General features: G+C 40.6%; 1 protein-coding gene across 3 annotated transcripts in view; it reads left to right on the top strand.

The window, feature by feature from the left end:
* Nucleotides 1-24,463, top strand: part of FBXW4 (F-box and WD repeat domain containing 4) — a 77,804-nt gene that overhangs the window by 3,134 nt on the left and 50,207 nt on the right. For all 3 annotated transcript variants that reach the window (XM_072971788.1, XM_072971787.1, XM_006210595.4), the window contains exons 2-5: nucleotides 14,310-14,405; nucleotides 16,817-17,002; nucleotides 17,456-17,588; nucleotides 22,557-22,651. In XM_072971788.1, coding sequence (XP_072827889.1) covers nucleotides 14,310-14,405; nucleotides 16,817-17,002; nucleotides 17,456-17,588; nucleotides 22,557-22,651 — 510 coding nt within the window. The remainder of the gene's footprint in view (nucleotides 1-14,309; nucleotides 14,406-16,816; nucleotides 17,003-17,455; nucleotides 17,589-22,556; nucleotides 22,652-24,463) is intronic.

Here is a 24,463-nt window from a genome sequence, read left to right as displayed (position 1 = left end):
ATTTTGTTTTTATTGTGAATGCAGTCTCTTTTTCAGTATGTTTTCCAGTTGGATGCTATTAATAATGTCCAGGATTACTACAATTCTTTGGAACTTTGAACCTGATCATTTTGCTTAACTTTTATTAATACTAGTATGATTTTGTTGTCAATGATAATGTTTCTTTGGGATATTGGGTGCATGCAAGTCTTGTTACCTTCTTTTCTTATGAGAAGAACTCTTTCAAAGAACCTATCAGCTGACCTATAAGAGCAGTTGGCTAAAATGCCTGGAACCCAAGCCAGCCAAGGCAAAATTTGGCTTTCTGTCCCTCCTCATAGAGATTAAATGAGCAAATGAAAGAATTTATGTTTATTTTTCTTTCTTTTTCAAATGCTCTGAAAGAGAAATAATGGGAATGAGTGTGTCTTCTGTAAGCAGTAATAACAACAAAATGAAAATGAGTTTATAGTATAAAGTGCTTTGAGACTGCCAGTTGATACAGCTTTATTATTTATTAGCCATGAGTGGTTTGATTTCTTGCCTGCCTCCTAGTATGTGGTATCTCCGACCTTCTAGGGAAGTTGTTTTATCACAGCATCAAGGATAAAGCACAGGGTCACTGCTTGTGTTTTCTGAGTTGAGGGGGAAAGTTATGTGTGTTACAGCAGGTGGAGAGAATGTTTACCAGTGTGGTCTGTTTCTGGACAGCTGCAGAGCTGTGATAAGCCACCAAGAGTGGTGGTTGTCATCCCTGGAGGGAGATGGCATGAACCCCAGTCCTCTTAGGGTGTCAGGGAGCCTGAGCCCAAAGTTCAGTGAGAGAATGGCTGCTTGGATAGTGGCAGGGCTGTAGTTCATGTTTTGGGCTGATTAACTGCACGCTGGATAGTACGATACTTTCTTATAAGCACAACACAAAACCTCATTTTTTCAGAAGCCACACAACCTCACTGTACCAGAGTTTTGTCATCAATAAAGAATGGTGAAAACATATAAGGTAGAATAAGGCTTAAATGTAGTGATGTGTAAGTGATGGCACAGTGTTCAGCACATAGTAGGCATTCAATACATTGTTATAAAATGGAACTTCTTAATTGCTTGGCTTCTCCTCTGGTCATTATATATAGCTATAGTGGAGATGGTTTGACTTGGAAATGCTGCCTAAAGACATAAGTGGGGGAAAACACACACACACTGATTAGTTTCTCTCACCTGTCCTGAATGTTTTTGGAAACATGACAGCAGAACCTGTGGACATTAGGGTCTGCACTCCCTGCCGAAGAGCCTCTTGAATTCTCAGAAACACAAACTGCTAAGGTTTACTGACCTTCCGGCCCAGGGCAAGCCCCATTCAGTTTGGCTGTTCCTAACTGATCATAGCTTTGTTGAGTAAGATGAACTGCTTTGGTTCCTTGTGATTTGTTAATGGTCTTATACTTGTGCTTGAAGGCATTTTGGCCACTTTAAAACCACAAACAAATAATTTGCTTCCCTTTAGGCCTCTTGCCCAAACAGTGAACACTGGTAGGGTATCCTGAGCTTTTTTTTTTTTTTTTCCCAGTGGACACAAAGACAGTGTGAGTCAGTCATCTGGTTTAAAATCAGTTTTATTTGAAAGTTTTATGAAGCCTGGGGGAATAGAAATATCTTTAATATAAAAATCAGGGAAATGTTCCCTATAGCAATCTTTTAAGTTTTCCCTAAAGAGTAGGCAAAACTAAGCTAGTTCAGTCTTCAAGAACAAAACAGTGAAATTTAACTCTGTCAGTTTATAATGTAGGTTAAGTGCAAGAGGTTAGACAGACAGTATGACAGGTGGAAGAGCAGAGGTACTAGCTGCAAATTTTGATACTGAAAATTAACAGGAGGAAAGAATGGAAAGAAAAAAGTATACCCATGTATGTAAATCTATTTTTTTAAAAATTTGCCCGTCTTAAGTTAAAGAAAGCTTGCTTGATCCTCTTACTCCCAGATTAAGTCCTGTATGCTTTCAAACTTGAATTTTATTTTAAGTATCCTTTGAGCAATACCTGGGTGCTCTCTTGCATTTGCCTGTGATAGATTTGCCTAGAATTAACAATAGGTGTTTAGGGAGTAATGCTCTGAGGTGTTTGCCCTGGCATGTACATTCATTCCTCAGCCAGGGTCTTATAGGCTTGGAGCTCTTTGAGGCTAGGGGACTGGGGTATCTATTTCAGTGATGATTAACGTCCAGAGTGGTGAGATGGACACAGATAAGCAGAGTGTGTTTGTTTGTTTTAAAATGATTGTGCCTAAGAGCATTTTTTGGCCCAGAAAGCATAAAGTTTCCTTTCCTAACTCTGAACAGAAAAGGCATTGCTGACTGGTTACATTTAAGGCCTGAACAGTGATTTTTAGAAAATAATTAGCAACTTAAAGTAGCTTTGGCTACTTGATTTCTCCTTCACCTTTCTGCCTTACCTAGGGACAAGAGTCACTTACTTGTTCTCTGGTTCATTGAAAGTTTTCACGTATGGATGTACTTATTATCTTCAACCGTTTTGGAAAGGCTTTATTTTTAGTGGTTTTGTGAGTTAATAAAAGTGAGTTCAGTTTACATGCTTAAACTAAATAAAACAATACACCTGTGGAAGCAGGAAATGGTCTAGTACAGTCAGTACCTCCTAATGCAAACCGGAGAAATGGAAGAGGCCTTTTCCTCCAAGACTGTGAGACTATAGAAGCTACTTATATCCTTCCCAGTCTTGTAAACCTTGAATAGCAGAGGATGAATTTCCTAGCTTTCAAGGCAGAATCCTGGAGAAACCCAAAGTCCTCACAGTTTACAAGATGAACAATTCACATTGGAATGAAATGTCTGAAAATATTTCTACTCCCAGTTTTCTTTCAATTTTCTGTGTCTGGCCCTTTACCTTAGGCAAAGATTGTGCTTGAGCTGCTTGAAATCAAACTGGCAGTGAAGTTACTGAGGAAGCATATACATTAAAAAATATATATATTTTTGGATGTTTGACACAGAAGAGAATTACCTTTGTGTGACAGCTTAACCTGAACTCTGGGTTGACTCTGGCATTTATCGATTTCTGGGTCTGACTCATAACCATGGGACAGGGAGAATTTTAGGTAGACTCTTCTTGAGGCCAGTCGTCTATAAATTTTGAAAATTTAAAATCAGATTAACTGTTTGAAAAAATGAGGAGAAACTTGAGTTATGGATTTCCAGTGAAAATTGACATGCTTCTCACTTTGATCCACAGAAACATTTTTGCTAAGCTCCAGAATTTATCTCAGGTCTGTCAACTATCAGATGAGGTTGAGAATCCAGAGATTTGGTTTATTCTTGAGGAAAGTCCTTCCTATTTAGCAATCTTGCTCAAATTTGATCAGGATCCAGATGGAATTCCAGGTGTAATCAGTAGAAGCAAGATGGTTGTGCTAATGAAGACTATGTTTATGAATCTATGTAAAGGGTTGAACTATATCTAAAACTGAATATGAAACTATTTGGAGAAAGAATTTATCTCTTATTAGAAGTTTTGGTTGCCTTGTCAGTTCTTCATTACATCCGAATTGTCCACGTTGCCCTCCCTGGAAGTCTGGGCCACCCAATGGGCCCCTGTGCCTGCCCCTCTTTAGCCCGCAATTAATTGCCAGTACATTCTTTCTTCTTCTCCTTCTTTTTTGGTATTTGACATGAGCTCAAATTGCTGAGAAAGGTGACAACTGTGAAATGAAGACAGGGCTTGGAGACACCTTAAAAAATACATGTGAAGGCCACTAAATGACAAGAGCAGACTGCCAGGCTCTTTCAAAACATCACCATGTCTGTTGACTTTCCATTCCTTGTTCGCAGCACAAAATTGGAGGTCAAAGAATCATAGGAGTTAGAGATGGAAAAGACATTTGGGGTCAGCCAGTTCATGCCTCCGCCTTCTCCTGCCCCTGATTCCAAATCATTCCTTACCTTATATTTTCTCCCCCAGCTCTTGTACAGTTTTCACGGTCTTCACTCAACCCCGGCTGTCACCTTTGGGGAATGATACTAGAGGCTCTGTCCAGTTTCTCCTCAGCAAAGAGAGATATTGCCTGTGCCCCCGATTGACATTCGTGAACTTCTTTGTTGGTGGTCTCAGCTGAGAGGCTGAAGGCTAACTGGAAGTCTCTTGGCTGCCTGGCGCGGTGGGGTTTTCTAGACAAACTGAAGCACGTTTAGTGGATGATGATGTTGGAAAAGGGGGAAAGGACTAGGGTGCAGTGCAGCCATTGCTGAATTTGCTCCTAGATTTTTGTCTAGGAAGGCTGTTGACCTGATTTGTGTGTGTGTGTGTGAGAGAGAGAGAGAGAGAGAGGAATGTGATATTGGGGAGGTGGACAGAGATAAGGAAATTACACTAAAAAGGAGTTTGGTAAGAATCCTAACTTGGAAATTGGTGGGTTAAACAAACAAACAAATAAAAAAATACTAGTTCTGTGAAGTAGTAGATGACTGTTTTAAGAAGTGCATGTTAGGGAGGAAATAGAGTGGTGGCTTACAGTATGGAAGTTTCAGCTTAGAGTCAAGTTGAGGACAGATAGGCTGGATGTAACTATTTTGGACTAGGGAGCACTTGCTTTTGGGGTCTCTCCTTGTTTTGAGAAAGTAGAAAAAGAGCTGTCTTATATTCATTGGCTGCATGATTTGGCAGAGGGAATGGTCATTTTTAGATGCAGCTTTGGAAGGTTACCCTCAGCTCCCCGTCTTGTTCCAGCAGCTGTTGGGAGCAGTCTGAAGGGGGTATTATATTTCTTCTGGTAACTCTGCCAAGAATGAGAGGAAATCCACAATCTGTGGGCTTTTTTAGGGGGATGGGGATGGGGTGGCAGGTGATGGGACAGGGAAATTAAATTGTTTTATAGTAAATATGTTGAGATACTTTTCCTGGAAAGCTGTTTCACTGAAAGGAATGATATTTCCCCTGCTCACTAACTCTGTAGTGGGTTCTTTCTCCATAGGGAAATGGAAATAGTCTTTTTCCAGTGCTTCTTTTTGTTTCTTCCTTGTAGATCCAGCTTTGACCTCCCATGTTGCTTTGAATTTCCTTTAGAAAGTCCATATTGAGAAGGTGAGTCAAGATTCAGATACAGGTGGTGTGTGTGCTTAAGAAGGACCTCCCCCCAGAAGTGAGTTACTAAGCAGGAACCTCTCATTCATCCCTTATCTTGGCTGCAGTTTGACTTTATCATAATGGCCTAGAAACTGGAGATGTGCAAACTTTCTGGGTGGGATCTGGTTCATGTTCTCTCCATCTCTTCATCCAGGCTGGAAGGGCACCAGGGATTTTGAAGCCTGGCCACTTGGGCTGAGAACCTGTTTTGGGGATTAATATGGAACACAGTTGCAAGATTAAAAATAATAAAAAACAACCCTGAGAAACAGAGCAGTGTAATTATTCTTCACATTTCAGATGGGGAGCCCAGGGGAAAGTCATTTTGAAAATATGAGAACAAGTCCACTTCTGAGTCTGCTAGTGTCTAATTTATGACTCATTTAGAAGATGGCCTGTTCACAAAAAATAGTGGCATGTTTCTCGCTGTTGTTTATTCTCAGAAAGTGCCAGATCAGCCATTCCAAAAGTTGTATTGTGAGGTTCTTGAAAAACTGATTCTGTGATTAAATGAGTATGGGAAATGCTGTGCCCCACATCCCTTCTGGGGATTCACAATGCCCATCCATAAATTAAAAGAAGTCCTGTGCTAGACGGACCTGTTTAATTTTGTTTCAGCCAGCATTGTCCAAAATGTTTTGACCATAGAGTTCTTTTTTCTCTTGCTTAATATCTGTTAACATCTCGCAGAATACACGTACTTGTCAAGTGTCTTGCAAATACAAAACGTGACCAATAGCAAGAGGAAATGAATGTGAACATGGCCCTAAATCCTAAACTCACATAAAGAATCAGCGTTATGCCCAGTGCTTCTGAAACTGCTTTGGACAGCTTTGACATGTGGGTGCCACATTAAGATACTTTATCTGCTCAGATTCCTTCCTTCAAGACTCTCTAGCATAAAAATTTGGAGGCCTTGGTTGAATTCCTGAAGATGTTATGTATTATACATTTTTAGGAAGGGCCTTTGGAGCTTGAAGGTAGTGTGTCCAGGCTCCTGAAAACTGTAGGTACTGTTGAAAGTGTGACTCACCAAAGGGAGAACTGTTCTTTTGAGAATTTGCTTATGCAGTTCCTAAGCAATATCTATCAAAATATCTGTTATGCTAGTACCAAGGTTCTTGCCTTTTGTGTCTAAGATACACTTTTGTGTGATGTTGGAGTGTTCGATAGTACGTTAAATGGGATTAAAAGATGAATGTCTTTTTTTTTAAAAAAAGCAAGTGTCAGAAAGTTGAAAAACCTGTCCATCTACTTGTTCGCTGTTCAGTGTGTTACTGTTTGAGTAGAATTCTTTACTGCCCTGACCTTGTTCTCTTATATCCTTTGAGGTAAAATTCATATATGTTCCTTTGAACATGCAATCTTCCTCCTATTTGCAGCAAATTGTGTCATGAGCCATACTGTGGCTCAGTGGTTTGTCTGATGTATATATCTTCATAAAAATGTGAATCTTTAGTTGAACGAAAATAAATTGTATAAATTGTTTAAAAATTTATGGCACACTTATTCAGGTTCCTGATATACCACTGCTCTGTAGCATGCTGGTTGAGACCCACTTTTAGAAGTACTGAGACATTTAAAACTCGATCCTATGGAATTTATGACTGTATTAGACAAACAAGACATACAGCTGTGAAAAGTTAACAATGCCTAGGTTTATGGTAGGATGCATAGGTAATGCAGTCTAAGAATTCACATGAGCAGGAGTAGAATATTTGGAGGAGTCAAGGAAGTAGAAGCTTAAGCTGGATTTTGAAGAGTGGGTGAATTTGATTAGTGCCCTGAAGAGATAAGCAAGCATTTGTCAGGGACAAAGGTGGGCTGGTGCTGACAATATAGGAGAAAGTATGAGGATAGGAATGAATGTAGAAGAGAGAGGCTTGGCTGGAGTTCAGCTGCAGAGTGTGGAGCCATGGGAGGTCAGAATGAGTAAGAGTAGTTGACATTTGGAGGCCTTTCAAGGGAGACATGGGTCTGTCTGCTCCATGCTCTCCTTGTGCATAGTCCTGTTCTCATGCTGGCATGTTCCCTGCAATCTCACTTCATCTTGGGTGTTTGGACTATTCTCTGTTACCTGGCTGGAAGGGTAAGCAGTTTAACACAATATACAATTTTTCATTGATTTATTTTGAAACTTAATTATAGAGTTCTGCTGCTGAGGCCACTGGAGGATTTATTCTAACACAAGTATAAATGAAGAGTTAGAAGCCTCTTATCTTGGGCTGTTTAAATACTTGTATTTACGTTAAAGCCGAATTCTTAGTATTAGTGGGAGAGCTGGTGGGTATAGGCAATATGGGGTGAAATCTGCTTCCTGGAGAGCAAAAAGATCAAAGAAATCATGAGACAGTGTTAAGTTAAAACTCAAGGCCCCCAGGCATCATTTTGCATAGCCCTTCCCCGCTCAGTTCCCCTTGAGATGGCCTTGTTCTACACTTGTGGACGGATACCCTTTCCTGAATTCCCAAGGCAGCAGCAAGTTACGCTTATGGAAATTATGTCAGTCATGCAGGTAGGCAGCATCAGTGGCATTAAGGGAATCAAACTTCAAGATGGGACAGAAAGGGAAATTGGTTTGTGATCCAGGAGGTTTCTGATCTAAGAGACCGTGCAGGTATAAGACCTGTCCAGTGTGGGCACACTTCCCCTCCTTCATCCCCTAGCCATTTTTCTTCAGACCTAGTTTATTTATTTGCTTTTGGTCTGGGGTGTGAGCAAGAGGAGGTGAAATGAAAGGGAACTCTAGATAACTGCCTAGATTAATTTCTGTTCCTCTGGACTCACTGTTGCCAAGGCTTTAAGGGGCCTGATAGCTTAGTGTAGGTGCATGTTGTGTTGTTTTTGTTTAAAATAGGTCATGCACCCAGGAATGCAGTCAAACTATAATGGTGACTAAGTGCCGGAAAGCTGAGAGGGAGGGGGCCCAAGTGGAAAAATGAGCCTGAGGCAAGAGAAAGAGGCTGGGAAAATAGAAGTTCCACCAGGCCCACAGGCCGGGTTAGAGATTCCTCCATGCATTAACAGTCATGCCAGAGATTTATTTACAGGGTATACTAATCATTTTGTGGGGGGAGCACCCCCACTTTACACCAGTAACTGTTGGAGAAACAGCCAACCAGAGAGCGTTTCAAGGATGGGAGAAAGAGTCCTTATTGATTACCCAAGGGCACCTGCTCCTGTCTTCTCAGGCAGTTTGGATGCCTTGTTCTACTGATCCTCTTTGACTGGACTGTGACAGTTGCCCACAAGGAGGGAGGGATACCTGCTTTCAGAGAGAGGAGATTTTTTTATTCCTTCTGATTTTTCAAGTCCTAAAGCCAAGAAGAATATAGATATGATTTGGCCACCAGCTGGGGGAACTAACCATCAGAGAGAATTGAACTAACAAAAGGGATAAAAAAGCTGAGTTGTTAAGCTGCTTTTAACAAAGTGGTACTATTTCTCAGGTGAAAGCCAAATGGAATAGTTTTAAAAAGTTACAGTTTGATCTGAAGGACCAGAGTGAAGTATTTTGATTATGGTGTTGGTTGTGGGAGAAGACGCCTGCACCTGCTGCTTGGTAGCAGCTTCTAAAGTTCAACTTTGAAAGTTTTTTGCTGCTGTGATCAGGCCCTCAGGGCAGTGCTTTGACCCTTAGTAAAGTGTCACCAAATGGCAGTTAAGTGACCAGGGAGATGAGAGTATTATCATTATCCCAATTCAGGAAATAAATTGATTCTTCCCCCCTTGTTTCCTTCCTGCTGTGATACAGAATATTCAATTTTTTATTTCACCTCTACCTGTTAACATACCTAACTTAAGAGGTAAGTTTAACTATGAACAATTTCATCTTTGATATATGGGAGGGATTTGCAGATAAGATTTGATGGGGAGTCTAATCTTTTTCACTAAGAGTTCAGTTCTTTTGGTCCATCCTGATGACTGTCTTCTTTACGGTCTTCAGTTCTCTATCCATCTAGTAGTGTAGGTTGCCCTCTAGAAATATGAAACCGGGAACCACATTCACCCAGTGGAAGAATTCGGTAATATATCTTAGCTTTAACATGTGCACCCAAATCGTAATCATTCAGCCTGAAAGAGGGCTAATGTTTGACATTAGAAGAACAATTTCTAACAGTTATACTTAAATTAGTTAGAAGAAAAATAAATGATCATTTGTTAGCTTTAGTGATGTCACCATTAATGAATTAAACTACTACTACATTTATATTTGTGTAAAAAAAAACCTTTTTCATAGTGGTTTATAACTTTTCCTGTGTTTTGTTTTAGTTCTTATTTTAAAACACCACAATTTTGTGAAATCCTATCCTTATTTCATAGGTGCAGAAGTGGACAATTAGAGAAGCTAAGTAACTGGGGCTGTATAATTAATAGGAGGCAGAACTGAGGGTCAGATCCCAGTTTCCTATATCTGCATTCTGTGCTTTTGCCACAACTTTAATCTGCTGTTTAGTTAAAGGTAAATAAAAAGACAAAACTAGCAACAATTATGTGATAACATATAAACAAAATACTCACTTTCTAAAACACCATCTGTTTACCTCTTCTGACCTGTTATTTATGGTGATATAATTTTATATAGTGTCTCCTTAACACATTTACACCTTTACACATTTGACTTTGTTTTAAAATTACCATTGCTTGTTAATTTCCAAAATGTTTTGCAGTGTTCACATTTCTCATTTCTAGTAGCAATATATTCTATCGCATTAGTATACCATTTTCCCCCATAGACAGACATTTGGACTATTTCCAGCTTTTAGCTGTAATATATGGCTGCAACTATAAATATTTTTGTAAAAATGTATTTTTTAAAACTATTTCTTTGTGATATAGTGTTGGGAATGCTGGGTCAGAACTGTCACTTAACAACTTTTCTAAATAGAACTCCCTCCTGGAAGTCTGTACAAGTGTACTGCCAGCAATATAAAAACAAACCCAAACCCTTCTACCAAACCAAAGGTAGTGTATGGTTTTTCCACTTAATAGATGTGAGGTGATACTTTAATACTTGTTTTAATGTGCATGTTTGTAAACTACTGTTGTTTCTGGTTATTTTCCCAGTGTTTATCATGTGAACACTGTGTTACTTTTCTATCTGCTACTGGATATGGATGATAGGATATTGGACACAGGGTGTTATCCTAATAGATTTGTATCAATCCCTTAAAAGTTTTAGGGATAAAACTTGTACCTATATCATTAATTGTTAATTTCCCCCAACTCTGTTGCTTTCATTATAATCTCTTTTTTCTTCTTTGGAGTATTCAAAATTTAAATACTTAAGAATCTTCTTAAAAAACTACTTTAAATTTACTCTTTGATTTTGGGGGGCTTTATTAGATGTTTTGTGATGTGAGATAGTAATCTAAATCAGTTTTTTGCCCTGTTGATATTCAGTTTTATCAAAAACATTATTATTATTTTAATGAGTATTTCTATCTTTACCACAATATTGCATTGTAGAAAAACTGGAAAATACAGAAAAATACAAAGAAAATAAAAACACCCAAAGTTGGCTATCCACAGTTAACTATTTTATTTTATTTTTTTAGAATATAAGTTTTTAAATTTTTATAAATAACTTACACAGTTAACTATTTTAGAGTATATTCTTTCAGTGTTCTTTCTAGGCATGTGTATTTTTCTTCCCTCCCTCCTTTCTGATAAAGCTGGGACATACAAACCCAAGAACACTCATTAAGTAGTGGTTTCTTTCCTTACCTTAAAATTTTACTTTATTATATCTTATCAGTTTAGGTCATTTCTGACAAAGATTTCTGGCAAAGATTGACATGAAATCATGGATATATAAAAATAAAAAATATCTGTATGGATAAAATACTATAAATTAAAAAGAAAATAATAAATTAGAAAAAAATTGACATCAGAGAATATATAAAGAGCCTTTAAGCAAGAAAAAGACCATTATTATTAATAGGAAGAGGGACAAAGGGCATGAACCAGCATTTCGCAGAAGAAATGCTAATGGTTTTCAGACACAACCAGATATTCAGTCTCATCCATAATTAGGGAAAAAACATGTTGAACAGGGAGGAATCTTTTTTTACTTCTTAGAATGGTAAAGATAAAAGAAAAAGTATCAAGATCATGAAAATAAGGAAAGACTGAGAAACTGCTATAAAGCAGAGGAGACAAAGAAGACATGATAACTAGATGTACTGTGGGCGCTATAGGGCTCCTGAAACAGAAAAAGGCATTAGTGGAGAGTTTGTGGACTCTGAATAAAATCTGGAGTTTAGTTAATACTAATGTACCAGTGTTAATTTCTTAGTTTTGACAAATATACCATGGTTATGTAGGATGTTAACATTATGGGAAACTGGATGAAAGGTATATGGGAATTCTCTGTACAATCTTTGTAGCTTTTCTGGAGATCTAAACTTATTACAAATTGTTTTTTAAAAATGTTTATTTTTAAAAAGAAGAAAATTGGGCAGGTATGACTCAGTGGTAGAGTGTGTGCTTGGCACACACAGGGTCCTGGGTTCAATGCCCAGTGCCTCCATTAAAAAATAAGTAAGAATAAATAAACCTAATTATCTACCCCCTCTAAAAAAAAACCTTGAAAAAAAAAAAGAGAAGAAAATCAGAGATATTCCCAAATAAACATCATAATAGAGTTTGGGAAGTATAAGTTGGTATAACCAACAATGACAAATTGGATGTATCTATCAAACCCCCCCCACTATTTCCTTTGATCCATTCAATATTATTTATAATAATTTTTTCCTCCAGAAATATCCTTGCATGTAAATAAAGGTATAAAGACATTTATTGTTTATAACAGCTGAAGTCTGGAAACCTTTTAAATGTCGATCAGTAGGTAGTTGATTAAATAATGATTGAGTCACACAGTGGAATTCTATGCAGCTGTTAACAGACTGAGACGCTCTACGTGTATTGATATGGAACGATCCCCAAGATATATTGTAAAGTGAAGAAAGCAATGAGTAGAATAGTATACTGCTGTTTTTTAAATTTAAAAGTGGGTATACATATAAATACACACATACCCCCCATTATATATGGTGTATAATGGTTGCCTCTAGGGAGGGTCTCAGCCAGAAATGAAGAGAATGTCTCACTTTTGCGTTATTAACCTTCTATACTATCTGCATTTTTCTTTTACCATGTGCTTTGATTACTTTGTTAATAAAAAATAATTATTCTCTATAAATAAATGAAAGGAGGCTAGGAGGCAGAGTTATCACTTATCTAGGAATGGATTAGGTATCTTCTCTTTCTGTCTGCCAAAACTATCCTTTCTAAGCTGTATCTGTTAGAATCTTGAAAGCAGGACTTGCTTGCTTTCTTTTAGTAAAGGATAGTAAATGTGAAGGTATAGTAGAAACAGGGAGAAACATGTGTCTCTCTCCTTTTCTCAGTAGACTTGGCAGTTACCGCTCTGTGTTCCAAGCAGTGTAACTTGTATTGCCCAGTGGAGCAAGCCAAGGGGACCCAGGGGAGATACAGGGGCCTGAAATGAAATGTTCGAATTCTTGCCCTCAATTTCAAAATTCCATCTAAATGTGAACTTTCACAGGGGCTTTTTTGAGCTCTTCTGCGTATCCCTTACCACTCTAGCCCACCCCCAAACTATGCCATTCTTGCTGCCGCTGTGCTCCCACATCTCTTCCTGCTCTAAGTTCCCTCATCCAGAAAGTACTATTGATACTTCCCCTCCAACATTTTTTAATGAAAAATTTAAAATATATAGAAAAGTTGAATGGTTTATACAGTGAACACTCATACACCCACCACCTAGAGTCTACAGTTAACATTTTACTATGTTTGCTTTATCATGCATTTCAAAGTGAGTTGCAGATATCAGTACACTTTACCCCTAAACACTTCTGTATGCATGCGTATCATTGACTAGAGTATATTAATTTATGGTTCTTTTAAAAAAATTTATATACAACAAAATGCTCAGATCTTAAGTGTATCATTTGATATGTTTTTGACAAATGCATACACACATAACTCAAATTCCTTCAAGATTTAGGTATAGGATATTACCCCAGAAAGTTTCTACCTGTTCTTTCCCAGTCAGTTCCTGTCCCCAGCCTGGTGGTAATCACTTTTTAATTTTTTCACTGTGGATTAGTTATCTTTCTTCTCAAACTTCATATAAATGGAATCATGAAATATGAACTCTTTTGTGTAACATTTCTTTCATTCAGCATGTTTTTAAGATTCACACACATTACTATATGTATCAATAGTTCTTTCCTTATTATTGCTGAATAGTATTCCATTATATGACTATGCACTGAAATGTGTTTATCCATTTGCCTCTTGATGGATGCCTGGGCTGTCTACAACTTTTGGCTGTTGTAACTAAAGTTCCTATGAATATTCTTGTATAAGTCTTTTTGTAGACATACGTTCTCATTTCTCTTGGGTAATTGCTAAGTCATAGAGTAGGTTTACCTGTATGTTTAGATTGACAATAAACTGCCATACCTTTTCCCAAAATGGCTCTACCATTTTCCTTTCCCACCAAGAATGTAGGAGAGTTCGTTACTGGCTTTCAGAAAAAATATATATATATACACATACACACAGACACACACATATACAGAGAGGATTTCTTCATATTTTTTGAATATAAGCCCTTTGTCAGATATGCATTTTATGAATATTTCCTCCCAGATTGTGGTTTGTGTATTCATTTTGATGAGTAGATTATTTTAACTTTGATAACATCTAATTTATTGGAGTTTTCTTTTATGTTACTGCTTTCTGTGTCTTAAGAAACTGTTGCCTACCCCCGAGTCACAGAGATATTTTTATACTTTTTCTTCTAACAGCTTTATAGTTTTAGATTTTATGTTTAAATCTGTGCTCTATTTTGAATTAATTTTTCTGTATGGTATGAGGTAGGGATTTTTTCCACATGGCTGGCCAGTGGTTCCAGCGCTCTTTGTCATCCTTTCCCTATTAGATTGCTTTGACATCACTATGGACACTTTAAAGGACAGGCTGTTCTTGTTGGCTTTCTTGGTTATCCTAGTATGGAGAGAGAAGAGTTATTTCTTTCTTGTCTCTTAACCCCTTCACTTATATATCTAGATATTTGATGTTCCTGAGTCCTGACTTGTAAGCCTGTGGAGTTTTTTCTGGTTGGCAATGAGTTGTAGTGATTGGATTATCTGTTCTGCCCGGACACAGGATGGCCAGTGTACCAGTGAAGGAACGGGTGAGGGTGTCTCAGAACTGGAAGTTGGGGCGCTGCCGAGAGGGGATTCTGCTGAAATGGAGATGCAGGTGAGTAGCCTCTTGACTCTTTTAAAGCTACCTGGGACATAAAAACATTCTGGAAAGTGAAAAATCTGGTCCTAGCTGGAGTGTAAATGTGCCTGTCTTGGGTGATGGGGCACTGGTGATCCATAAAACACTACCACCAAAGGGGCACCAGAGGGACAACTTTTTTCACATTTAAAAAGGATTACAAAAAATGTATCTTAACAGATCCCATATTTTTATGATCATACAAATAACTGTTTATTGTATAATTTTGAAAAAAATTTAAAAACTTAAGAAAATAATTTACCTATAATCTTACCATTCAGAGGTAACCTATGTTAATGCACCTCATCAAAAGAAATGAATGAAACCAATATTTCATCCCATCTTGCTTTATAATTATTTTTCTTTAAATCTTCTACTCTAGGAAGTTACACCTTCACTCTTGGCTTCCTGTAGCCCTCTCCCCTACTGTTATTAAAAAGCAAAATAGGATCTAAAGGTTTGGATGTATAAGTTATCGGAGGTAGAACTTAGAAAAAAATGGCAGGATATTTAGATAATGGCTTTTGTACTGCTAATGCCACACATTTTATGCTTCATTGATGCTAAATTATGTCATAGTTATTTGATTCCCTACCAAAAAAGTGCTCCTTGTTGATTGGTTGGAATGGATAGGGAACATCATGATTCCTCATTCCATCTGACGTAGATCTGTGCTGATAGGTCCAGGCAGGCTTCTTCATCTGATGACCTTTTCTCTTTTGCTTGTGTCCAGTTTCTGCTGCTTTCACTGACACAAGTTGCTGTAAAATTTGTGGTGGCAGTGATTATAAAGAAACTACAGGGGAGACATATGGATTTGTACAATGAAGGACTTTACCCTCTGCTTTCCACTTATGCCTTTTAATACCAGAAAGTAGAGTTTATTTCTCTGTCAAGGTTTTGTCCCTGACGTCTTTTTGAGCTGGTTTCAAGCAATTTGGCAAACAAACACACAAAACAGTTACCAGGCTGCCCCGGGATTCTCCACCGTTCACCTGGCATGAACCTGGTTTCTTGTCCTGGGCAAATGGCTGCTTACCAGATGGCTCTAAACACATGAATTTCAAACCCCTCCACTCGCCACCCACTTGAGTGTGCCACAAACTCGTGCAAGGGGATGTTGAAGAGGAATGTGCATAATGAGTGAGAATGTAGGCATCTGTACGCACTCTACACATGTTCCATGTAATATATGCACACATTTGTAAAAACCTCATGTGCAGAAACTAGTTACTACAAGTCCAAGCTGCATTTAATGGCCCGTCAAGTCAATTTGCAGAACTTTTCCACATTCCCATGACGCTTGTATTAAGGAGTCTGGGGAAGAAACACAACCCAGTTTGCTCAGACAGGCTTGGCAGTGGGAGATGGTGTCTCTGTAAATGGGGATGAATCAGCTGTCCCTATGCTTTGCTTGGGATCTGGTAGTTCCAGGACCTCTATATGGTGTAGGACAGACTGCTGGGATGTCTACCTTGGGAAAGGGGCTTAGTTCCCACCAGAGAGCATGGTGTCTGCCAGCATCTTCTCTCTTCTTAAGGCTTGTTCCATGTCATAGGACTGGCCTGTGGCTTCTATCCTTTCTTCCTCCTGCCAGATTATAGAGGGAATCTTTAACTATTTGTGGATTTCTCTTATCAGCTGCCTGTGAGCGCCAGCTATTACTCTGTAGCCCCTAAACTGTAGTAGACTGCCCTGGAGCTCTGTTTTTCCATTGCCACATTTACCCTCTAATACAGAAATGTAGATATCCCCTGTGAGGACCTAGGTATTTAATCAGTACATTAATATCCTTTCCTAAATGGGTTTATTCCTTTCACTTAAAAATGGCCCCTTTGCTCTAGTAGGACAAGGGAATGGGGCTTCCCTGGGCTCACTCTTGTCTTTCTCTGTCACACCTTAACTGATCTATTGGGAAAGAGGTGTGTATGGGAGTCTTGGAACCTTGAACCTGATCACTTACACTTTAAGTCAGTGAGGACACAGAATGAAAGAAAATTGTTTCATCTAGATGGAAGGTTTCTTTCTGCCCTTTCCCACTCCTCAGTCATTGCATTTTCTAAGCTCTGCCTACCCACAAGAAGTATAGGTAGCCAGTCATTCAAGGCTTAAGCATTCTCCATTTAAAAGTGATATTTAATTGACATTTTAATTCTGACTCTCTTTTAGAAAGTCCAAGGAAGATTAGGTCACCACAAAACTCAATCACTCTAGTATTCTGAGGGTAGCCTAAGGGTAGGTAATTTTGAAGGAGGAGGATGAGGTGTAGACTTAGCCTTGCAAGTTATGCTTGCTAAGTTGAGGATTGGTCAGCCTCTCCAAAGACTGGAGTTGAGTTTTCATGCTATATCTTGATGGTCCTTAAATTGTCTTCTACTTCTCTGCAGTCAGATGCCCTGGATGCAACTAGAAGGTGATTCTTTGTACATATCCCAGGCTAATTTCATCCTGGCCTATCAGTTCCGCCCAGATGGTGCCAGCTTGAACCGGAGGCCCCTGGGAGTCTTTGCTGGGCATGATGAGGATGTTTGCCACTTCGTGCTGGCCAACTCACATATTATCAGTGCAGGAGGGTAAGTGCTGCAGGCTTCTCCTACTTCCCTTCTCCTTAGCATTCTTCAGGAACCTTCTGTCTGCTTTTGACTTTCCTGTCTCAGCTCCAAAGGGATGAGGAGGGAGACTAGAAGAAAGGGTAGTGGGTTTTTTTCTGTTTAAAGTGGGGAGATTTACCAAAGACACTTAATAGGGTTAGTTGGGGAAGGAAAACAGGAAGAGCCTTTAATGAAAAGTGAAGCTGGTTTTGATACTCTCAAGGGGGAAATTTGTTTTGTCTCTCAGCTCTGTTTAGCCCCAAGTGTACTGAAGAAGTAAAATTATCTAGAAACTCAGCACCTTATTGGGCTGAATTGCTTAAAGCTTAGCAAATTTGAACGTCATTGGGGACTCAGGCTGTTTCTGTAGACGTTTTCTCTTCCTACAGAGAGAATAATTGGCTTTTGGGGGTGGGCTTGTTACTTTTCTTGTAGAGATGGGAAGATTGGCATTCATAAGATTCATAGCACCTTCACTGTCAAGTACTCAGCCCATGAACAGGAGGTGAACTGTGTGGATTGCAAAGGGGGCATCATTGTGAGTGGCTCCAGGGACAGGACAGCCAAGGTAAGGTGGTCTCCCCCTTACATACTGTTATTCCCTCTTGTCTATAGGGAGTAGGGTGGGAGAGGGTGGAGAGAACCTGGAGTCTTGGGATTGGCTGAGGGCATTGAGTTGGGGTGGTGGGGAAATGACACAATAAAGAACTCACTTATGTGCCTCTGGCATGCAGCTTGCCATGCCAGGCTCTGTTCCTGCCAGCTGGCCTGGGAAGGGAGTGGACAGTGGCTGGGAAGCTTGCCACTCACTTGAAATGTGGCGTGAACTCAAAAACAGAGGGCCTGGGCAGCTTTTCCTCCCTGAGCTGAGTTTCCTCAAGTTTGTGGGTTGAGTTCTGACCCCAGTATTTTATTTTAAAATCTCCCTCCTTTTGCTCACTCTCTATTTAGCAAAGTTAATTTTTTACCACCTTGTTTATAAGCAATCGGGCTGATAATTAAAATGTGTTTTTACTGCTTCTCCGGAGAGTGACGTGGTCAGTAAGCAGCAGAGAGACGATGGGAGAAGGGTGTTGTTCGTTGCGTCATTGCCAGGCTGTCTGGTCTACAGTCAGACATCTGCCAAGGCCCAACAGAATCAAGCTAATAAATAGTGTAACCCCTGCTTTATGGACTCAGTTCATCCACATCTGGGTCAAATAGGCTTCCACCCATGAAACAGAACTTCCTCCATCCCTGTGTCTAGTAGCCTTTGCCAGGGCCCACACATGCCTTGTCCCTTGGGGCTGCTGTGGGAACTTTGCTGACAATTCAGTTGATGGTGCAAGAGACTTGATAGGTTCTTGCTTGTTTGTTTCCCAGCATCTGGAGACCTCACAGTGCTAACAGAGCAAAATGCTCATCCATGTCAGCAAACGGGGGCTCTAAGACACAGAGAGAGAGGACTTAGGACAGAGAAGTTGCAGACATTCTCACTAACTTTTCTGACTCTAGGTACCCTCTGTTGATTACACCTTCATGTGAAAATGTTGTTAATTTATGTAAAAAGGACTAAATATGTTCCTTTCTATTTATGGAAGTTTCTCCTCCCTTTGCTAATTTTTCCCTTACACTTTGTATTCTGGCAGGAGGATGTGCACAGTAGCACAAGGGAGCCTGAGAAAAATCCAAAAAATCTTTTGAATCAACATGGAAACTAAATTTTCTATCTCCTGCCCCCCACCCCCCACACCCAGTACTTACTTCAGGTTTCTGATTGGTCACTGTCTTTGTACCATTCCTTGCAAAGAGACCAGCCTTAACTTTCCATATTGTTCAGAAGTCAATTTGCATGGAACCCTTTTGTGCATCTGTGACTTAGATGTTCCCATCTCATTCTAGCATTTTCTTGTCATGCCTTCAAGCTTCCCTTGGCTCTCCCTTTTCAGTGGCATCTCTTTCTTCTAGCCTTTTCTCTGTGGTCTGACACCCAGAGCAGTATAAAACTGAGCTCTATGGCCACAGGTAGCAATTCAGGGGTATGGACTGCTTACAGTTGAGGATTGATAGCAAGTTTACTTGGGATATTGGGTTAGTTTCATGTTTTAAGTACCAACTTAGATTTTTCTTAAGTGTTAAAATAGGTACTTTCTAATTCTAAAATGATCACTGCAGAACATGCTATTCCTTTTGAGAATTTCTTTTAGGTCAGTGACAGAATTCTGCCCCCTGGTTCTTCAACTCCAGAGAGCTAGTCAGCTGTTTTGGGGCTCCCCAGTGATCTCCAGACCAGCTCCTCTTTTCTTGCTTTCTGGGTGCTGCATCTGTTCTCTCCTTTCTATTGCTGTCTTTACAGTTAGCCACCTTCATCTTGCTGGACCATTTCCACATTACCCACAGTTCATCTTTTATAACAACTCTATTTCTTTTTGGTGGCATCTGCAATTCTCCAGCGGCTTTTATGGGTTTCTAATACCTGAACCTATGCGAGAACTTAGTCATGTTTGTCTGTAAACATCTATAGCCTGTTTTTTGGGAGCTCCCCAAATTTGTACTGTGTTTTAGGAAAGAGATTTGTTTTGTGGGGGTAAAGGGAAGCAAAATATTTTCTTTGCAAGACTTTTGAGCTAGGGACTGCCCAGAGAGCTTGTTCCTTCCCCTCCCCCAACCCTAGTTTCAGATTTACTGTGATTTAGGTTGGCTTGCCTCCCTGGGCTTTAGTGAGGCTGGCCCCATCCTGAGATGTGATAGGATGATAGCTTATATTCTTGCTGGACCTGGGCCAGTACTGATCATTCCTTCATTTCTTCCTTTTCCTTTATTCTTTCTTTCATTCTGATAAGCACCTACTGTATGTGACACTTCAAAGGGGAGGAAGATACAGCCTCCCCTTAGGGGACCTGAGACATACATGCACTAGCTATGAAGCTGGTTGGAGGGGGAGGTGGCCAGGACTATGAAGGGTAAGGCTCTAGGGAAAGGGCCAGGAAGTTCAGAGGGTGGAGAGATCACATCTGACCTGGAAGGGGACACTTTATGAAGGAGAGGAATGTTTGAATTGGTTTTTTTTCCTCTGATTTTAGTTATTTTTCAGTACATAGGTTTACTTTTTTTGTTTTGTGATAACAGAATGTAACCAGGCACTGTGCTAATAAACACTTTACATTTATTCATTTTCTCAATTTATCCTTTGGGGTAATTTTTCCCCATATAATTATGCTCATGATATATTTTATATATGCAGTATACCCTGCTGTGTCTACTTTATTTTATAAGGTTTTCCATTATTATTACAAATTATTTTTAAGTGTCATCTTTAATGGCTTCACAACAGAGTTACCATAATCTAGTTACCATTTTTTCATATTGGTGGATATTTGTATCTAGTTTTTTCTTATAGAAATGAGAACCACCATTATTGATGCCTGATACCTGCCAAATACTGTGCTACTGTGCTGGGTGCTCTATACTTAATGTCACTTTATCACACTGCAACCCTAAAAGATAGGCATTATTTCCCATTTTACACATGAGGAAACTGAGGCTAAGAAGGCATTATTTCCCATTTTACACATGAGGAAACTGAGGCTAAGAAGTTATGAAACATTAAGATCAGAGATAAGTAAGTAACAGACCCAGCTTTGCCTAATTCTAAAGCCTATGCATGCTCCTTCTGCTACTGCAGGCTGCAGGGAGTATTTTTATCATTTAGGTTTTTCTTCATTTTAGGATTATTGTCTTAGGATAGAGTCTCAGCAATAGAATTACTGAGTCAAAGGCTTTGGTCATTTTAAGGGTCTTGATACATATTGCCAACTGGTTTTTAAAAGGACTGTATAAATGTCCACTCCCACTGACTTGTATCTTCTCCAGGGATGGGTGTATTTTGGATTTGACCACAGAGTATTAAGATGTGATTAGCACACTCGTGTTTCTGGTGGGTAGTGTGCCGCTGATTCAGATCAGAAGACCCAAGATCATGCTTGGGAAATTGGCAGCATGCTTCCTGAGCCACTCCTGGAGACCAGGAACCTGGTTCTGTAGTTTTCACGGTCTAGGGATCCACCAGCCCATTCAGTGGAGGGCACTAGTGAATTCAGGCCTAGGGCTGTCCCCATAGATTTTGTAATCAGAGTCCTTAGTGTCTCCCCACCCACCTCAAGCAAGAACATGCCTGCTAAGAGTTTGCGTCAGGGAAAAGGCAGACATCTCTTCCAAGCTGGGGCTGTCTGAGAGAGGACATTAGATGCATGCAGTTACTGTCAAAGTGACCTGGTCCAGAAGAATGAGCCAGAATCATGGCACTCCAGGAAAGCTGTGGTATTTACCTTTGTTTTCTGCTCTTCCCCACTCAGGATCTTCTCGTTAGATTTATTTTCTTTTCCCTATGTTGAGAAAAGTAACTCTCACCCTCCTCCCCTTGTCGTATACACATGAAATCTAAGAAACACTTTCTCCTCTTATAGAGAAGAGATATCATGTGATCCTAAGAAGTCAGGACCACCCCTACTCTGTCACCTACCCCTTAAACTCTAGGAATGTTTCCTGAAAGTTCTTCCATCTAAGGTCCTGACTGACTTTTGTGTGTTCCCCTTATAGCACTGCAGGGACCTTGAGAGGTCATTGATCCATCTGGCTGCCTAGAATCCCTCCTTGGCTGCTGTCTGGGAACAGCCCTGTACATTTGAGGTTTCCTTTCTGTTTGGTTAGAGGCTTATTTCCCTGTGAGTGTCATCTAGGGTAGGGTGAGGTGAGGGGGGCCTTGTGCTTAATGGGAGATTTCTAAATGCACTGACCGCTGAGAGGGCTCTGTGAGTGTTGATTAGAGTTAAGCCCAGAGTGGCTGCTAATGTACATTCCTGACTGATAGGGACCAGATAATGTGCTCCAAGCAATATTTTTAACCTGTAGGAGATATGGAAGCTTAAAAGAGTTAAGCTTTTCTGCTACTTTTGGTGACACTAGGTGCTAAATTCCCTGCTGACATGAATAGCACTGGATTCTGGGCATTATCAACAAACAAACAATAACACACCACCTTCCCACTTTGAAGTCCTCTTCTTCCATTCTTTTCTTCCCTTGGATCTTTCTTTTTACTCCTCTCTCTAATTCTACTCTAGTTCTATCTCTGTCCTCCCATACTGGGCCTTGATCTTCCTCCCCCTCCCTACCTCCCCAAAGTAAAATCTTGATGAGAGAGAGGAAAAATATGGGGAGGTTGCTGAGCGAGGCAAGCCCCACCTACCCAGGCTTCTCAGTCAAGTCTCAGCTGAGGAATATGGAGCTTCTGATTCCCTGATATAAGATTGGCTGCTCGTAAGGGCTATCAGGTGAAAGTGAAAGGGTGGTTAGGACTGGGAGCCAGCGTCTGGGCAGCAGGCGAGCCAGAAGCTGGAGAGTCCCCTCTGCTGCGACCCAGAGCTCTGTGTATACAGGATAGAAAGGATTCTCCATTTCCCTGCCCCGCTAGGGGTAGTAACTCTACCTGGTGCATCTTTCCAGTCCCCATCCTGATCCCAGGCAATGCCAACGAGAGCATCTCCTCTCCTGTTTCCAGGTATGGCCTTTGGCCTCAGGCCGGCTGGGGCAGTGCTTACACACCATCCAGACTGAAGACCGAGTCTGGTCCATTGCTATCAGCCCATTGCTCAGGTAAGGGAGATGTTCTGCGGTATGGTTTTGTCCCGTATAATAATGCTTTTATTTTACGAGGTCAGGTGGGCATCATCAGGAGAGGCTTGGAGTCCATGTCCAGTTGGGCCCTCATCCAAAGTCATGTATGTGGAGTAGATTCATTGACAGTTGTAGCAGAAGTGCCAGTTTTTGATGGTGGCTTTACCCTATCCTTTGGCCTGACTGATACTTCTGTAGTTTTACCAGTGAATGAGTGAGCTTTGCATCCTGACTTCTGCTTTCTAGTCTCCCTTGAACTGAGGCAGAGCCCCTCTCCCCCCCAGCAGGGTACATAGACACCCTCTCTGCACCTGCTTTGTCAGAGTGTTTACCTAGTGTCTTCTCCCACTTCCTTCACCCCACACTCCTCACCCAGGGGATCAGTGGGAAAGCTGTGGGGCTGCCACCCTCCAAGACTAGGTTTAAGTCAGTCACTTGTTTTATGAGAGAGCTTGTCACCCCCTTTGCTCAGCCCCCTTCAGCCTTTTTCTCCTCACCCCGTGGAGCCTGCACCCCTCCTCCTGCCCCCTCCCACAACTCCCTCTCAATTTTTTTTCTTCCTAAAGAATTAGAGCCGATTAGCCACGTCATTAATTCTTCAATTTGACGGCTGATATAGCAGGACCTGAAACACATTGCTGACCTCAGAGAATGGAGACCCCGTTCCTTAGCATATTGACGATGGGAGAAGTTAATTAAAATTCCACAGAGCGGAGGTGTCGGCTAACCTATAAACCTGTCGCTGTTCAGAACAAATCATTCTAGCAATCCTAGGAAAGAAGGAAGGAAAGACCAGCAGGGAGTAGAAAGGCCTAAGTGTGTGGGAGCAGAGGGTGGAAAATGGAACCATTGAGCTTTGTCCTCTCCTCAGTTTCTTCCTAATGCTGCCCCTTTTAAAGCCAGTTAGCCAGGCTTGGGTATTTGTGGGCTGGATATGTGTAAGGATTTAAAGAAGGTGGGACAGCCTGTGGGAGGTGGCACATGGGCTGGTGACTTTGTCTTGGTGGTTACCTGAGGACTTCTGCTAGCTTCAGGAGACTTGGGTAGGCTTGGGTGAGGTCAGTGATGGAGGAATGCTCTTCAGGGCTGGAGATGGTCCATGTGCTTCCTGCACATGGATTTAGGCCAGAGACATGTACAGGCTCTCCCAGCATCCCATCCTCATGTTCCTCCACTCCAGCTACCTCCTCTGGAGTGTGTTAGGCCACCTGTTAACAGAATAGAGCATGGCATCTGTTGAAGATGATGTCAGTGAAAGAGGCTGAGGACAGAGTCTGCCTTCATCACTAAGAAGCAGTTTAGATCACGGTAAACTAGGTTTGAGGTTTTTTGGCCACAACGTGGAGGCTGGCTTTGAGAAAGGGTCTGGCTTCCTAGTGTTACTAGTGCTGCTCTGTGACTCCTGCTGTGACTGGAAGCTCCCATTTGTTAGTCATGTGCTCTATGCCAGACCCTCTGCTAAGTCCTTGATGTGCCTCATCTTTGGTGAAAAGTTAGGTCTCAAGTTTTCTTCACATTCTCCTTAAGTGTCTTTTTGTCCTCTCAATTTACTTTCTGAGCCCTGGGATGATTCTTTCATTTACTGTTGGCTGGCTATTCAGCTCCTGACCCACAGTTATTTGAGATGACCTTTTCCCCAAGTGCACAAATGGTATCTTGGACTCTGTTAAAAAGTAGTTTGCATTTGGGATTCTCTCATTACAATAGATGACCAGAGTATATGTGGTGTTCTCTCTGCCTCTTTTTCTCTTACCCAAAAAATATACTGTGATAGGGATCTTTTCACCTTAT

Source organism: Vicugna pacos, chromosome 11 (genome assembly GCF_048564905.1).
Source record: "Vicugna pacos chromosome 11, VicPac4, whole genome shotgun sequence".
In the NCBI taxonomy this organism is placed as follows: Eukaryota; Metazoa; Chordata; class Mammalia; order Artiodactyla; family Camelidae; genus Vicugna; species Vicugna pacos.
Note: the sequence above shows the minus strand (reverse complement) of the source record. Positions and strands in the feature narration are given on the sequence as shown.